Genomic DNA, 17862 nt, shown 5'->3' with positions numbered 1-17862 from the left:
TTATTATTATTATTAACGGCATCGATTTTTTTCGACGAATTTGTCAGCGTCGATAATAATGATTATTACGAGTTTTTTTTCTTAAATTTTTTAATCTTTTTAAAATGATAGCGTACGATAAATGGTTTTTTTTTTATAATTATAATAAATTATTATAAAGTAATTTAAAAAGAGAAAATTATTATTATTATTATTATTATTATTATTATTATTATTATGAGCAGTTAAAAAATTACCGGGGAATTAATTCTTTAACTAAGAATAAAGAGAAAAAATTTTTTTTTCTTTTTTCTCGTGGAATATTTTGTAAAAAAGATTTTTTCTCTTAATTATATTTGACGATAACGATAATATTATTATTATGATTATCATTATTATTATCGATGATAAAGTATCAGACGAATTTTGGTGAGGAATTCATGTCGTCGAAAAGTTTTTCCATCATCCCTTCGTTTTTTTTTTTCTTGAATTTATTCATAAGGAATGAATTCATCACAGATGAATGAAATCTCTGAGGTGGTGTTCATATTTATCATCATTATCATCATTCACGCATACGTCACAAAAATGGCGACGTTTTTCGAATTTCGTTTTTAAAAAAAAAATGAAATTGTCTGGATTTCCGAATCATTGAATGAATTCTCAAATTTTTTTGAAATTCAATTTTTCACGTAAACTCGGTTTCACGCGTTCGGATACAAAATAAAATTTTTTTAAAAAAGAAAAATCCCGAAAGGGAAACGAAAATATTTTCCCACCCTTAACAATTTGTTATCTTGTTTGTTTGTTTGTTTGTTAATAAAAAAAGTTAAACCGTTTTGAATTTATTAAAAAAATTTTTTTTTTCAGATGCTGCAGACGATCAATCGTTGGTTAACGAAAAAGAAAAAATGTCGGGGTACGAGACAAATTTATATCTCTACTCGGTAAGTCGTAATTTTCTTTTTTTCCCAAGAGTTTTCGCGAAAATTTTTACTATTGATAAAATTGTAAAAGAAATTTTTCCCCGTTGACCCCTCCCTTAACTATTTTCACGCGCCGCATTTCCTCCTCTGGTTTTTCCGAGTTTGAACACAAACACAAAAAATTATGAGAAAACTTGATCACGAACAAATAATAAAATTCGTGTGTTGTCCAAGTTATAATTTTGTGTGGCATCCTGTTTCGTCATGAATACAAATTTTACGGTATATTTCGAAAATAAAAAAAAAAGGAAACAGCAGAAGAAAAACGAAATCCTTGAGAAAATTTAAAAAAAAAAAAAAATTTAACTTTTCTCCATTTTCTCTTCGTTTTCTCCCAGAATTTCTCTCTCTTTTTCTCTTTCTCTTTCCTTTTTTTTGTTTTTCGAGTGTTTCCTTTTTTTTTTTTTTTTATGAAAATTTAATAAGTTTCGAAATAAATTATACGTCGTGAATAAAAAAAAAAAAAAAAATTTAAGATGAATTTGTTTGTTGTGTTCTTTTTATAAAATACCCCCCCCCTCTCTCTCTCTCTCTCTCTCTCTCTTTCTCTTTCTCTCAGTCTCTCTCAGTCAGTCATTTTTTAATTTCGAAATGAAAAAAATTTTTCGACGATGTGTGACGTCATAAAGAAAACGACGACATTATTATTTATCATAACCGAGAGTCGTTTTCAATGTTGGCATTACTGAAAATAATTTTAAAAAAAAAGAAAAACAACCGTCGAATCCGTCGTGTAAAATAATTGATTGAACTCGCGACGATAAATCACGTGACCGATTATTATTTTTCCCTTTTCCAGTGCCTTTGAAATGTGTTTTACACACAAAACAACAGGAAAAACAAACCTTTCGATGGAAAAAAGGTCGAAAGGATGAATGGATGAATGGTTGGTTAGATGATATTCACATATTAAGGTTTTTCACGACGATATTGACACGCCCTTGGCCTCTTCCTGGAAAATTTAAATAAACTTTTTTTTTTTTTTTTTTTTATACGAAATCCAGGTTTTCGCTTTAGGAAATTTTCGAAAATAATATTTTTTATGACGTGGGAGCAGGAAGTGGGAGCAGGGGGAGAAAAGAATCCCCGAAAAATAAAATTGATTTTTCGATGTGTTTTCCTGTGTGCGAGTTTCATAACATTTAAATAAAAAAAACAATTTTTTCTAATTCCACGTTGCGTAAAATTTTTTTTTCCCGCAAAACTTTCACCGGAAGTAGTTTCATTTTTTTAAAGTTTTTCTTTCCGTACAAAAAATCCGTAACCGAAAATTTATTTGATTCGATATATTCGTAGCAAATTTAATATTTTTTTTTATTTTTTATTTTGCTCAAGAAAAAGAGAAAAAAAAGTAATTGAATTATTTTTTTGGAAAATAAAATTCAAATTTTAAATTTCCCGCCTTTTTCCTATTCCCCCGCTTCGAGGAAAGACAAATAATTTTTTTTTTAGAGAGAGAGAGAGAGAGAAAAAAATTTTGGATTTTTTAAATATTTAATAGGAAGAATTGGAAGATCGTCCCCGTATTTCGCTTATACTCAATTCTTTGGCCAACTATAGCAACACGATTCCAGCACCAGCGGATCCAGATGCGAAACCAGTCACTGGAGGAGCTCGTATGGGTACCCTTATCGGGGTATACCTTCCATGCATTCAAAACATTTTCGGCGTCATTCTTTTCATTCGGTTGACTTGGGTCGTCGGTACTGCTGGTGCCATCGCTGGATTTCTTATCGTTTTCTGCTGCTGCTGTGTGGTAACGTGGTTTGTTTTTTTACCCAATAGATAACCCGAAATTTATTTTTCTTTTTTTCTCTCAACCACCTACTCTTTTTTCTCGCACATTTTTTGCAAAAAAAAAAAAGCAGAAGACGAATCAATAACAATCGAATTAAAATTTTTAGACCATGTTAACGGCTATATCGATGAGTGCGATAGCAACGAACGGTGTGGTTCCCGGCGGAGGTTCTTATTTTATGATATCTAGATCGTTAGGGCCCGAGTTTGGAGGAGCCGTGGGCATGTTATTTTACACCGGTACGACTCTTGCAGCTGCTATGTATATTATCGGAGCCGTGGAAATCGTGATCGTAAGTTATCATGCACCCACCCACCCACGCACCCACCAATTGAATCGACATTTTCTAACTCCTTGCACGGTTACAGACCTACATGGCACCAAATATATCAATTTTTGGAGATTTTACAAAAGACCCGAGCATTATGTATAATAATTTTCGCGTGTACGGTACAATATTGCTCCTCATAATGGGTTTGATCGTTTTCGTCGGCGTGAAATTCGTTAATAAATTTGCTACCATCGCTCTCGCCTGCGTTTTGCTATCGATAATTGCTGTCTACGCCGGCATTTTCGTCAACTTTAACGGAAACGACAAATTAATGTAAGTAAAAAAAAAAAAAAAAAAAAATTTGAATTAATTTTTCTTTCATCCGGAAAGGAAAAGTCGTAGTAATAACAATAATAGTAATAATAATAATAAATTTCTTATCATCTTATAAATGGATACTATTTCAATTGTTTAATTAATTCAAAAATCTCTTTGCTTTTAAAAAAAAATAATAATAATAATAATAATTTTTTTGAGAACGTGAGACGAATTTTCTTTTTTTCGCTTCGTTTTCCTTTTCCTTTTACAGTTTTTATTCTTTTTCCGTTGTTTCCTCCTGTTTTTCTTTTTTTTTTTTTTTATTTGATGTCGTAAAAAACGATTTCTTTAATGTCACCACCATTTTCTTTTCTTTTTTTTTTTTTTTATACGTGTGTGAAAAACCCATTTAGATTTTAAATATTTTCATTTACCGTAATAACTACAACTATAACGATAAAAATTTATTTTTATTATTATTATTATTATTATTATCACTATTATTTTTAAAGTGTGAGTGATCCTTAATGATTTTTGCACGACCGTAACATTTTTACTTTTGAAATTAAGTGCTCGTGCGTATCACGAACACGTATATACGTATTTAGTCAATCCAATTACTAATAAATTTTTTTTTAGTTTTTTTTTTTGTTAACAATTAATTAAATTTAAAATCGTTCCAGTCGGTTTTCTATTAATTATTATCACGTCTTCTTATCATTTTAAACGTTTATTTTAATTATTAATTTTTGGAAAAGAGGAAAAAATGAGGAGAAGGAGGAGGAACGAGAAAAAGAAGAACAATTTTATTAAGCAGAAAGGTTTACAAGGTTTAATTTTAATTATTTTAAGGTTTAACGTAAAATACGATTCGGGTAAAATACTGGAAAGGTTTTGAAAACCTTCGAGGTAATAAGAAAATTTCCAAAAAAAAAAAAAAGAAAATTCTCAAAAGAATTCAAATTAAAAAGTTTTCTTTGGTACGACGGCAAAAACTTTGTTTTCGCCATTTTTTTTTTTTTTGGGGGGGGAAATATCCGACGGGGTTTTCCCAAAGCTTTTTCCATTAAAATAATAATAATAAATTCAATTGTAAAAACAGGATGTGCGTATTGGGAAATCGTTTACTCAAGGACATTGACATTTCCGAATGCAATAAAACATCGGAAATACTTCGAACAATTTTTTGCGGTAACGGAACTGATGAATTTGGATCAAGTTGTGATCCCTATTGGTTAAAGAATAATGTGTCGATTGTGCGTGGAATTAAAGGATTATCCAGCGGCGTATTTTTAGGTTTGTGTTAAAAACTCTTTCGAATCGCAATAAATCTCATTTAAACCCACCTCCATTTGTATTTTGTTTATAAATTTAGACAATATTCGTCCGAGCTTTTTAGACGAAGGACAATATATTTCAAGAACGATGAATCCCGAAGATATCGAACCATTGGACAGGCCGAGTTACAATCAAGTCATGGCGGATTTAACGACAACCGTAACAATACTCATCGGTATATTTTTTCCATCGGTTACCGGTGAGTATGACAAAACCTTAATCGATGTATGCAATGCGAGAGCAAATGATCGTCACAAACATTTTTTTAGGTATCATGGCCGGATCGAACAGATCAGGAGACTTGGCAGACGCACAAAAATCCGTTCCGATCGGTACGATTTGCGCCATATTGACAACTTCCACGGTTTACTTGTCGGCCGTTTTACTGTTTGCCGGAACCGTTGATAATTTGCTCCTAAGAGACAAGTCAGTTTCTCCCTCCCCCCCTTCCTTATCCGGGAAACGTCATTCCCTTTTTTTTTTTTTTTTTTAGAAAATTTTAATTAAAAAAAAAAAAATTGATTTTTAGATTCGGACAAAGTATCGGTGGTAGATTGGTGGTGGCAAACATTGCTTGGCCTAACGAGTGGGTCATTTTAATCGGATCTTTCTTATCGACTTTAGGAGCGGGATTACAAAGCTTGACGGGAGCACCACGTTTGTTACAAGTACTTATAATTTGGTAACACATACGATGAGATTGAAAAAAAAAATAATAATAATAATAATAATGAAAAATGTCGTTTTTGCTTCGTTTTGATTAAATAATTAATAAAAAAAAATTATTATTATTATAGGCCATTGCTAAAGATGCGATAATACCGTTTTTAGCACCTTTTTCTGTATCTTCCAGTCGGGGAGAACCCACTAGAGCTTTAGTTCTTACACTGTGCATTTGCCAATGTGGAATACTTTTAGGAAATGTTGATTATTTGGCACCCTTGCTCTCAATGTTTTTTCTCATGTGTTACGGATTTGTTAATTTAGCTTGCGCCGTACAAACATTGTTGAGAACACCCAACTGGAGACCAAGGTTGTTTCACAAAAAACTTTTCGGTTAAAAGTTTAAACAAAAGTTTTTCCGTTTAATTTACTCGTTTGTTTTTTTTTTTCTTTTTTTCCATTAAAATTTATTATTCCAGGTTTAAATATTATCATTGGTCTTTAAGTTTTATCGGTTTGTCTTTATGCATTGCTGTCATGTTCATGACGAGTTGGTATTATGCTCTCGTAGCTATGGGAATGGCTGGACTCATTTATAAATATATAGAATACAGAGGGTGAGAAGAATAAAATTAATTTGAAATCCATCCAAAAAAAAAAAAGAATCAATAATAATAATAATAATAAATTAAATGTTCAGCGCTGAAAAAGAATGGGGCGATGGAATTCGCGGTCTCGCATTGTCCGCTGCTAGATATTCTTTATTACGTCTTGAAGAAGGACCCCCTCATACTAAAAATTGGAGACCACAAATACTCATACTTGCCAAACCGAACGATGAATTAAATCCAAAATACAGGAAAATATTTTCATTTGCTGCACAGTTGAAAGCTGGAAAAGGTTTTTGTTTTTACAAATTTTTTTTTTTTTTTTCGAACTGATTAAAAAGGTTTCCTTCCATTTTTTTTTTTTTTTTTTTGTTGTAGGATTGACGGTATGCGTTTCCGCAATAGCCGGAGAATATGCAAAAAATGCGAGCGAAGCTTTGGCAGCTAAACAAAGCTTAAGAAAAGTTATGGATGAAGAAAGGGTCAAAGGATTTGCCGACGTAGTCGTTGCCAAATCTATTCCGGATGCTTTAAGTCATTTGTAATTTAATAAAAAAAATTTCAACTGGATTTTTTGTTTTTTTTTTTTCGGGGAGGGAGGAGGGAGGCGAGAGGAAAAGTTAAAATTCTAATTCTTTTTTTTTTTTTTTGTTTTTTTATCAGAGTACAAACAACCGGTTTGGGTGGAATGAAACCGAATACCGTAATACTTGGATGGCCGTACGGATGGAGACAATCAGAAGACGATCGAACGTGGCACGTATTTTTAAATACTGTCAGAACCGTCGCAGCGGCAAGGTTGGCACTACTCGTACCCAAAGGAATAAATTTTTTCCCGGATTCGACCGAAAAGGTTGGTATGAGTTTATAACAAAATAATTTTTTTTGTTTCCGTTTAATAAAAAAAAAAAAAAATTTTATTCTTTTAGATTTCCGGTCACATCGATGTCTGGTGGATAGTACACGACGGTGGATTACTCATGCTACTTCCGTTTTTACTCAAACAACATAGAACTTGGAAAAATTGCAAAATGAGAATTTTCACGGTTGCTCAAATGGAAGATAATTCGATACAAATGAAAAAAGGATTGAAAAAATTTTTATATCAATTGCGAATTGATGCGGAAGTCGAAGTCATAGAAATGGTAGGAGTTAACACGACAAAACAAACAAGCACAAAAAAAAAAAAAAAATTCCGCCATTTTCATTATGTGAAAAGACTTTTCTTTTTTTCTTTTTTTTTTCATTTACATTGCATGTTGAATTGTTGTCATTCTTCGTCCTGTTTTTTGACTACTTAATGTCTCATTCAGGTCGACAGTGACATTTCAGCGTACACATACGAGAGAACATTAATGATGGAACAACGAAATCAAATGCTGAGGGAACTGAGACTGAACAAAAAAGAAAGCCTTGGCGTGGTAGGTTTCATTCACACATACCTAAATTATTCATAATAAAAGTGAAAAAAAATTTTTTTTTGGGGGGGAAAGGGGGATAAATTAAAAGTAGAAAAGGGGGGAGGGTAAAAAAAAATGTTTTTTTTCATTCTCGTTTTGTTTTTGTTTATAAACAAAAAAAAAAAAAATATTTTTGTTGATAAATGCAGAACTTTGTTGACTTCACTAATTCGCCGGAGGATACAGAACCGTTGGTGGGTACATAATATATATATAAATCATACCATTGGATTGCTTGGAGACCCCCACATAATTTTTATTTATTTATTTATTTTATTTTATCACACGCATAAAAAAAAAAAATTTTCTGCATCATTTCACGGCGGATTTATTATTACTTAAAAAAAAAAATGGGAAAATATAAAAAAAAAAAAAAAAAAAAAAATGAGCAAAAATTTATGAATTTTTATCTCATATTCTGACTGATGCAGAAAAAATTTTGACATTTTATCACGTTCTCCTCATTCAGTCAATCATTCAGTCAGCCATTCATTCATTCATTCCATTTTAACTTGAATGTTTTTTTTTTTTCTCTCACTCAATTTAATTGGCTCTCAGACATGCTTTTTTATTTTCTTGTGATATATATATATAAATATTTTACAACGACATTTTTTATTTTTCTAATCCGATCAAGTGTTTTGTTTGTTTGTTTGTTTGTTTGTTTGTTCGTTCGTCTGTTTGTTTATTTATTTATTTATTTAAATATAAAATCATCTACTTTTGTTCTTGTTTTTTTTACGACGTTCGAAATGATTTTAAGTGTGCATCGTCGTCATCATCATCATCATCAATTGTTTTCATATGTGCGTGTGTGCGTGTTTTTATTTGGATTCGTACGTTTTAACGCGCACTTACTCACGTATAAACGCACACCCACGAATTTCTCGTAAATATTTTTGTCGTATAAAAAAAAAATAAAAGAGTTTTGAAATTTTCTCATCGAATTAAATTTTTTTTTTTTTTTTCGCCACAATTTTGACTTTCAAATGATTTTGACCGTGAAATTTAAAAGTTCATCATCGTCATCATTATCATCATCAATTTAATTTGTTTTTGAAAAGAAAAAAAAAAAACAAAAAAATTTTAATTGATGATGTAAGTCAATTAATAATTAATTGACAAAATTAAAAAAAAAAAAAACTCGCGTTCGGAAAAACGTTTAATTATTATTAAAAAAAAAAAAAAATTTGTAGGATTTTCCGCAAATGATTTTTCCCACATTAAAAAAAAAAAAAAATAAGAAAATGGGGCGTAACTTTAAAATTTTATTATTATTATTTTAAAGAAAATAAAGGAAAACCTTGAAATCAATATCACAAATCATTCATTAATCAATTCATTAATTAATTAATTTGAAAGTAGATGTTTTGCGTTTTTTATTATTTGTTTGACGTTTCGATTCTTTAAGAAAAAAAAAATTTTTTCTTTGCCTCTAATGGCGTCTTATCGGGATGGATTTTAGGTTCAGGCAATCGTCGATCAATACCACGATGTTAAAACAGCTACGAAAGTACGATTTCAAGAACCCGGAACGGAAGATGATGTTAAAGAAGAAAAAGATACGGAGACGGGAGTAGAAGAAAAAACGGTTGAGGAAAAACCTCCACCGTCAGATGAAAAACCGGAAGTCGATGTAAATTCCTCTGGTGATAATAATAAAATAACGGAAAAGGAAATATCAGATTCTGGTGATAATGATAAACCATCAAATTTTACACCGTTCGTATTATTATTATTAGTTTTAATATTAAAAAAAAAAAAAAAAAAATTTTTAATGTGAAATTTTTTTGATTTTTTCACACACACACAGAGACGAAGGAAACGTGAGGCGAATGCACACGGCTGTGAAATTGAATGAAGTCATTGTAAATAAATCATACGAAGCTCAGCTCGTTATATTGAACCTTCCAGGACCCCCGAGAGAAACTAAAATGGAAAGAGAAGCAAACTGTATCCTTTTTTATTTTTGTTTTTTCTTAAGACCTCCAACCGCTTATGTAATTTTCTTAACGATACAATCAAAACAACAGACATGGAATTTTTAGAAGTTTTGACGGAAGGTTTAGAAAGAGTTTTAATGGTGAGAGGTGGAGGTCGAGAAGTCATAACCATTTATTCGTGAAGAACCAATATAAAGAAAATAGTTTTTTTTTTTTCTTTTTTTAAATAAAAACAACAAACAACAAATCAAAACGTCATTCCAACTTCGACTGGGTATATACTTTATCGTCGTGGATATTATAAGAGTGGAGGATTCTTTAAACAAAAAAAAAAAAAATTATTAATTATATTGCGTAGAAATGTAGGAACCTTAAAAAAATATTTAACCAAACTCGTGCAATAATCGATCGATCTATCGATCGATCCATCGATCCATCGATCACACATCCACAAAACATTTTAAGGTACGTTATTAATTTAATTTAATTACATAAGAGAAACGATTTCTTTTTAGAGTCCTTTAGAACAGGTAAAAAAAAAAATCGTGGTCAATCTTTGTTAATCTTTCGCAAAACAAAAAAAAAAAAGGGAAAATCTTTTAGCTCTGTGAAAAAATTGTGCCATTTTCTTTTTTTTTCTCTTTTCTTAAAAAAAAAAAAAAGTCAAAAAAACAAAAAAAAAAAAATATTGAGTTGTATATATATAGATATTTAAATGTATAGAAATTTTATTTTTAGGTTTAGGTATAATAGTTACGAATCGTTTTGTTCCAACTTGACTTTTCAATTCTTAACTCGGAAAAAAACCAAAAAAAAAAAAAATTAGACGTAGACGTTTTTATTATTATTATTATTATTTTTGTTTTTTTTTTTTTTTTTTTTCCTAATTGAAAGCTTTAAATTACCGTCGTTTTAAGTAGAAATCGTGAATTCGTCTTTCAAAATAAAAATAAAAATTCGTTTATTGTTACCGTACTAAAATTATTATAAGTTTATTAGATTTGCGAAAGAGTGAGAGAGTGAGAGAGAGAACGTTCGGAAAATTTTTTGGGAAATTTAAATTTGTCAAAATTCGTTCGAGAAAAATTTTTTTTTCTTTTTTTTTGAATGAAATAAGTATAACTGTTTTTCAACCGTCCCGCTATTACTGCTCCTCCTACTCTTGCACCTCCTGCTATTCCTGCTGCTGTTGCTCCTGTTCCTTCGCCGAATCTTCACCTTTTTGACGTCTTATTACTTCTTTTCTCCTGATATTTTCCTTTTTCAAAAAAAAAAAAATTCCTTTAATTGTTTAAATTTAAAAAACGGACTTTGTTGAGTGGGCGTGAGGGGGGAGGATACTCTCGGGTGTGGAAATCGCAGGGGAAACTTTTATTAAAAATAATAATAATAATAAAGCAATAGGAAAAAATTTAATTTGAGGTTTCGCGCTTCAATACTCATCATGCTCAAGTTTCACTTTTACGTTTTTTTCTACATTTTCTATTTATTAAAAAAAATAAAAATAAATAAATAATATTTATATAAATATATATATATATATACGGTCCGAAAGGAGCGTTTAGATAGTTTAGTTTTATAATAATAATAATATAAATAATAATAATAATAATAATAATAATAGAAAAAAAATATATATGTGTGTATCTCGTTACGGACGGACTTAAAAATATGTTTGATTTCATCGATACGAAATTTTACTTACTGGAAATTTTTCTTGTTTTTAATATATTTTTCAAATCGGTTTAATAAAATTTAACAAAAAAATAATAATTATAATAATAATAATGATAATAATAATAACAATGATGAAAAATAAATTATAATTCTAGAGCAGTAAAGTCCAAAAAAAAAAAAGTAAAAAAAAATGGTTTCTTTCATTAATAATTATTTATTCTTTAAAAATTAAAATTTGAGAGTATATAATAATAATAATAATAATAATAATAATAAGGTTAGAAAGGTACTACTAATAATACTACAACTACAATTACTACTACTACTACTCACTCTTTAAATGTATCATCTATCTAGCGCGTGTACATAAAAATTAGATTTAATAAAATCATATATAGTCGTCTTAAATAGCAAACAAAAACAAGAAAAAAATTCACTTTACACGATTATTACTCGTATGTAGATTTTTATTATTTAAAAAAATTATTAAAATGTTGGCACACCTGAAAATTTATATTACAAAAAAAAAAAATTATTTTCTCTATGGGATCAGGTGTAAAAGAAAAGCGGGGTGCAGGGTATGGGAAAAAACAAGGTATTTATGTAAGCGTGAAAGGAAAGGAAAGGAAAAGGAAAAATAATTTTTTCATTATTTTTTTTTAATAATTAATTTATTACTCTAGAAAACAAACAAAACAAACAAGCAAACAAAACAAACAAGAAAAAAAAGCAATAAAAAATGAAAAAAATCATTTCTCCAAAAAAAAAAAAAAAAAATTGAAGAAAATATATTATTATTATTATTACCGTATAAATTTTCCGGGTCGACTTATTTTATTGACACGTGCACACAGACACAACATACATGCATAAATGATTCGTTAATGCCACGTTTTATTTTAAATTTTTTTTTTTTCTCCCCGTTAAAAAAAAATAATTAATATTATTAAAAAAATTCTTTATTGATTATTTATTTATCAAGTTATATTATTAAAAAATATATAAAGAATAAATAATAATAATAATAATGATAAAGAGAGATAATAGTTATTACGTGTTATAAAAATTTTAATATTATAATAATATATAATTAATAATATAATTTAAAAAAAAAAAAACTTTGTTACCGGTTAAAAGTAATTCTATTTATTAAAATAAATAAATTATATTAGAAATTTTTTTTTCAGTATATATTTATATATATATACTATGAAAGTATAAAATTTATATATTATTATTATTATTTTCGCGAGACGAAAATTATTTAAATATATATATATATATATAGAAAAATTTATTTCACGTTTCGTATATTGAATAGTTTATATTAAAAAATTGAATAAAGATTAGTCGTGTTTATTATCATTATTATTATTATTAATTATTATTATTATTATTATTATCGTTTGTTTTGTTTCCTTTTTTTCTAATTAGTCGATAAAAAATTTTTGATTTATCGATATTTATTTATATTATTATTTTTTCGAATTCGAGTTCGAGTAGATTTTTCGAGAAAATTAATAACGATGATGATGATGATGATGATTTTTCTCTTGTTTATTACCGTCGTGAAATTTTTTTTTTTTTTTTTTTTGCAATGTCGTCGTCGTCGTCGAAAGTTTTTCCGAGGAAAATTTTTTTTTTTTTAATTTTATTTTTCCGGGTGGTTTTCTTTACGAAAATAATAAAAAAAAATTGGTTGCATAATATATATATATAAAAATTTTTGTTTGTTTCGGTTGTGTTTTTCCGGTATCTGCGGTTTTTATTATTATTATTATTATTATTATTATTATTAATTCGCGTTTGTTTTCGTAAAGGGTAGTTAAAAGATTAAGATTTAAATTTATTATATATTTTTTTTTTCCCTGCCGTTTTCGAAAGAAAATTTGAAAAAAAAATTGTTTATTTTTTTTTTTAATTAGAATTGTATTTTCCGTTATTATTATTATCATTATTATTATTAGTATTAGTATTATTTCTTACCGTCGATTGCATTCGATGGAACATTTTTTTTTTTTTTTTACTTTTAAAATTAATGATAAATCTGTTTATTAAAATAATATTTAAAATTTTATTATTATTATTATTTGTGCATAAAATTATTTATTTTCCGTCGCAAAATTTTCCGGTTTTTTTTTTTTTGTGGCGTATGTGTGAGAGAGAGAGAGAGAGAGAAATTCGTGTGTTCAGTGATAATAATAATTCGTTCTATTTTTTTTTTTAACTGTAAAGTGATTAAATAATAAAAAATTTGTTTAAATTGTGTCAGATTCGTAAGTGAGAGGAATATATATGGAATTTTGTCAAATTAAAAAAAAAAAAAAGGTTTTAAAAAATTGTCTCGGAGTTGTTTTAATTAGTGAAAAAGATTAATTAACGACGACAGTAAAATAGGACGAAAAGGAAAAAAGGAAAAAAAAGGAAAAAGAAAAAAAGAATTTACACCGGCATTTAATCACCGCAACAACATTTATTATTACTTAATTACTTTGGGGAGGTGAAAAAAACGGTTAAAAGTTTGAAATTTTTTTTTTTTTTTTGGATTTAAAACACTTGGCACACCTGATTTTAGGTATATTAAAAAAAAAAGGTAAAAGGTAAAAAAAAAACGTAGCAAAAGATTTTTTCTATTGTGTGTGATGGAAAAACGTGTTACATTTTCTGTGAGAATTAATAATAATGGCCGACGGACCGTTAATTATTACATGGCGGTGGAGGACAAACGACAACCATCATGTTACCGCCACAATCAGCTTTAGTACCGCCCGGCGGTCTGCAAACTTTATTATCGAATAACAATCTTTGATTTCTGCATGGATCTATTCTTTTATATCCTCTTTCTCTGGAATAATCTATACCGTGACATCCACCGCTGGGCCAACAATCCGGCCATGGTTTAACGAGGCAGGGTGGTCGTCCTTGACACGGAGTTCTCGGACAATCGTGTTGCAAACCGTTACGTTTGTTACATTGGCAACACACGTAAAGATTTCCACCCCTAAGTTCTCGGGATTCGCATCTATACGTGTAATCTCTCTGTTACCAACCAAACAAAAAAAAAAAAAAATTAATGTTTGGAAAAGATGGAAAACTTTTCTACTTCACGAACGAACACTAACCGGTTTGGATCTTGGACATGGTCCTTGATTTGCTGAACTCGCAGCTTCTGCAAGGCAATCCGGCGGAGGACAAGGTAAGCAAAGCATCATTTTAACAGGTGGAGGACAACCGCCCACAGGAAGACAGGATGCCTATCAACGACAATAAAAAAAAAAAAAAAATTTCTCAAACCGTAAAGATAATTATTATACTCGTGTAAAAAGGTAACCAAATTTCTGTTGGCGGTTTTATTTATTTATTTTTTTTTTCAACTCCTTGAAAAAGGCCTTTCGTGTTTATAAAATAAAATAATAACATTTACCAAAAGAAATAGGAGAAGACGATTTATTTTCATTACAGACGAACTTACAATGCCCCCCGTTTGTGTTTCTGTTTTGTTTCCCGTACTACAATCAGGTTTCGTTTGTGTTGTTGTTGTTGTTGGTGTCGTCGTTGGTCCTCCACCAGTATTTTTACTATTGGTGTCTTTTCTTTCCGACGATACGGGTATAGGAATGCATAACTGTAGAGGGGCTACTTTTTTCTCTCCTGTCGATTTACATTTCTTTTGAGCATCGGATTGTTCTTGTTCATCGTATCGATATTCTGGAATTATTTGCATGTAGGCCTGGAAAAAAGAAAAAATAAAAATGGTTTTTTAGGTTTAACGACTCGAATTGTTGTCCTTCTCCTCCTCTTTTGTTAATTTATGTTTCACATATCCACAGAAGCATTTTACTTTCTTCCCCCCCCCCCATAATGTTTAAATCCCTTATGATCGTTGGATAATTTTCTTCTTCGTCTTTTTCTTGTGTGTGCTTCTTTTTAATGGTGGACACGTACCTCAATCGAGACCGTTTCTCGGTTTACACACGGGGATGGGTTCGGGTAAATCTCCGTAAGGTTTATTTGGATTTTTTGTAAATAAATGAGTCGTGTTCCCGTAAAAATGTAACATTTCCGGATGTGTTTCGATATAATTTCCATCACCCACCCACGACCTCCTCATTTGGGACATTCTTTTTTTCTTATTTACCCATTCCATAACATCGGATCTTTCCATGAATCCGTGATTCATTATATAATAAACTCCAGGTTGATTCGATGGTTTTCCACGTACTTCAGATGTAACTCTATATTCTAAAAGAGGCGTGTGTACAATTAATGGTATCGGATTTGATGTATAGAATTCTTTTGGATGAGGAACCGGGGATTTTTTCAATTTTTTTTTGGTATCACACGTCTAAATATAACACGATCCATTCGTTAAATTTCTTTTGTTAATTTATATCCCCCTTTTTTTTTTTTTTTTTTTTTTAACTTTTAAATTTAAATTTTAACTTCTTGTTCGGGCCCGTAATTAATAATAATATTAATAATAATTATTTAATTCACGTTGTAATTAACCGTTTTTTTTTTTTTTTAAATGGAAATTATTATTTTTATAACTTACCGCTGGTGGTGGATCAATTTGTTTTTGATAATTAATATCACCATCTTGTTTTCCACAACTGAAAATGATAAAAAAAAAAATTTTTTTTTTTTAAATTACCCAATATTTGATTTTTATTTAATTTTTATTATTATTATTATTATTATTATCGAACCTTTTCATGTTTCCTCCGCATAATTGACAGATAGCAATTTCCATTTGTTTCACGTAAGCTTTTGAAGGTTCACCGCAAGCCATTTATTATTAATATTATTATTATTATTAATATTTTTTTTTAAAGATAAACTTTAATTTATAATAATAATAATTTTGAAATCCGATACTAAAAAACTGATAATTTTGATTTAATTTTGAATTTTTTTTTTTTTTTTAAAAAAAAAAAACCGAAATAAAATTATTAAAAAATTTTAATTGCAATTAATTTTTATTTTTTATCTAAACATTTTCTATTGTTTTTTTGGTTTTTTTTTTGTTTACTTTTGTTTATAATAAAAAATGTTCTTTTACGAACAAAGTTTTACAAAACTTTGATCATTTTTTCGAACGTTAATAATAATTTTTTATCCATAAAAAAAAAAAAAAATAAATAAAAACTTCCAATTAATAATAATAATAATTTTATTTAATTTATTTCAGTCACGTTACAATTTTTTTTTAATTCTTACAACTAATAACTATCGTAATGTTTTAGCCTGTAAAGATGAACTGTTTTATTATTATCACCAACAGCGAAAAATCCGCTGTTTTTCGAAAAATCCAAAGACATCGGTTTCTTCACTTCGGATTGTACGAGTGGAAAATTCGAGAAAACCGTCATGGAAGATGTGTTTAAAAGTTTCACTCCGGTTTCTTTGCAATTGGAAGCCATGCTTAAAATTTCACCCGTTGAATTAAACAGTAAAGAACTGATGGATGTGGTAAGATTGAAAATTGATTTGATGGGTTTGACCGCTCGACTATTATTAACAGAATCCGAATTGTAAATATTGACGACTCCAGAATTCGAACCCGTTGCTAAAAATTGATTGTTGCTGGAAACTGCCAGGCTCGTACCTATTATGCAACCGTCGTCTATGAATTTATTTACGCATGATCTCGTTTTCATGTTCCAAACGTAAATTTCACCTTCGACCCCGTGAGAATATAATATTGAACCGTCGCCGTTGAAACAAATTTCCGTTACGTTGCAATTCATTTGCAGAGTGTCGATGAATTCTTTGCTGGAAACTGAAAACAAATAAATTTTTCCACTCGGTCCGCAAACGGCAAACACGTCGTCGTTTGGTGACACGCAAAATTTTTTCGTGTCTTTAATATCGATTATTTTTGATTCGTCTATCACCGTCGACCTTCCCGTTATCATGTTGTGACAGTGAAAAAAATTACAATGAGAACCTATTAAAATCTCTTCTCCATTTTTTAAAAACCAACCACAATAAATTGGATATTTTTTAAATTTAATCGATTGTAATTTCGTATTGACTTTTCCATCGACTTGAAATAGGGAAATCTTTCCAGAACTTCCAGCGACCATGGCCAACATTGATTTCGTATGAAATTTAACAACACTAACTATGGAGCCCTCGGCGAAACTTTCGTCATTTAAATTTTTCATTTTACTTATTGTTAAGTTATCACTTTTTAAACCTTTTGTTTTTTTTACAAATTCACCACAGTGCGATAAAAAATCATTCGGGCCTTGTGCATCTTTTTTTTCTTTTAATTGTGCCCATTTTGGAATTCCCATTAATTCTTGAAATTTTTTTTCCATTGCATTCCTATATTTTGCCTTTCCGCTATTATCTATTTTTTCATTTCTACCTTGATTTTTTAATACTTCATTTAGAGTTTTATCATCGTCATCATCCACCCAAGCAGGTTTTCTCGTCTCGATAAAATTTGATTTTTGTTTCTTAGTCGGAACATCACTGTCATAATCACTGTCACCTGATTCGGAGGGTAACTTTTCAAATATTTCTTTTCCTGTACCCAAAATAACTTTTTCTAAATGTTTATATTCTTCATCATCTTCTACATTGAGACCCAGACCAAAATTTATTGACTTTTTTTGTTTTTTACTTTTGGGTTTGTAATACTCCTTCCAAGACATATTGAATTATTTATATTTTTTCTGGAAAAAAGGGGTAAAATATAATTTATAAACACACGTTATGAATGAACATGTGGCCATAAAAAATAATATTTATTTAATAATAATTTCAATAATAAATTGACCGAAACAATTTTACCTTGATAAAATAATTAC

At 29.2% G+C, this 17862-nt stretch overlaps 3 protein-coding genes across 3 annotated transcripts; 1 reads left to right on the top strand and 2 right to left on the bottom strand.

Moving 5' to 3' along the window:
* Positions 1–890: 890 nt before the first annotated feature.
* Positions 891–9546, top strand: Phum_PHUM161510 (uncharacterized protein; the record flags this gene model as incomplete). Its single annotated transcript, XM_002424870.1, has 18 exons — positions 891–926; positions 2467–2721; positions 2870–3055; positions 3132–3367; positions 4455–4648; positions 4728–4889; positions 4960–5116; positions 5220–5358; positions 5488–5723; positions 5833–5970; positions 6054–6253; positions 6340–6502; positions 6625–6814; positions 6891–7106; positions 7275–7382; positions 8887–9143; positions 9235–9374; positions 9455–9546. The coding sequence occupies 18 exons, from the start codon at positions 891–893 to the stop codon at positions 9544–9546; spliced, it is 3105 nt and encodes a 1034-aa protein (XP_002424915.1).
* A 4192-nt stretch (positions 9547–13738) lies between these two features.
* Phum_PHUM161500 (uncharacterized protein) lies at positions 13739–15833 on the bottom strand (the record flags this gene model as incomplete). The annotated part of the gene is made up of 6 exons (XM_002424869.1): positions 13739–14080; positions 14164–14295; positions 14514–14771; positions 15018–15386; positions 15597–15654; positions 15751–15833. The coding sequence occupies 6 exons, from the start codon at positions 15831–15833 to the stop codon at positions 13739–13741; spliced, it is 1242 nt and encodes a 413-aa protein (XP_002424914.1).
* Positions 15834–16263: 430 nt separating this feature from the next.
* Positions 16264–17706, bottom strand: Phum_PHUM161490 (uncharacterized protein; the record flags this gene model as incomplete). Its single annotated transcript, XM_002424868.1, has 2 exons — positions 16264–16823; positions 16848–17706. The coding sequence occupies 2 exons, from the start codon at positions 17704–17706 to the stop codon at positions 16264–16266; spliced, it is 1419 nt and encodes a 472-aa protein (XP_002424913.1).
* Positions 17707–17862: the final 156 nt, after the last annotated feature.

Source organism: Pediculus humanus, genomic scaffold (genome assembly GCF_000006295.1).
Source record: "Pediculus humanus corporis 1103172107505 genomic scaffold, whole genome shotgun sequence".
NCBI lineage: Eukaryota > Metazoa > Arthropoda > Insecta > Psocodea > Pediculidae > Pediculus > Pediculus humanus.
This window is presented reverse-complemented; position numbering and strand designations above follow the sequence as displayed.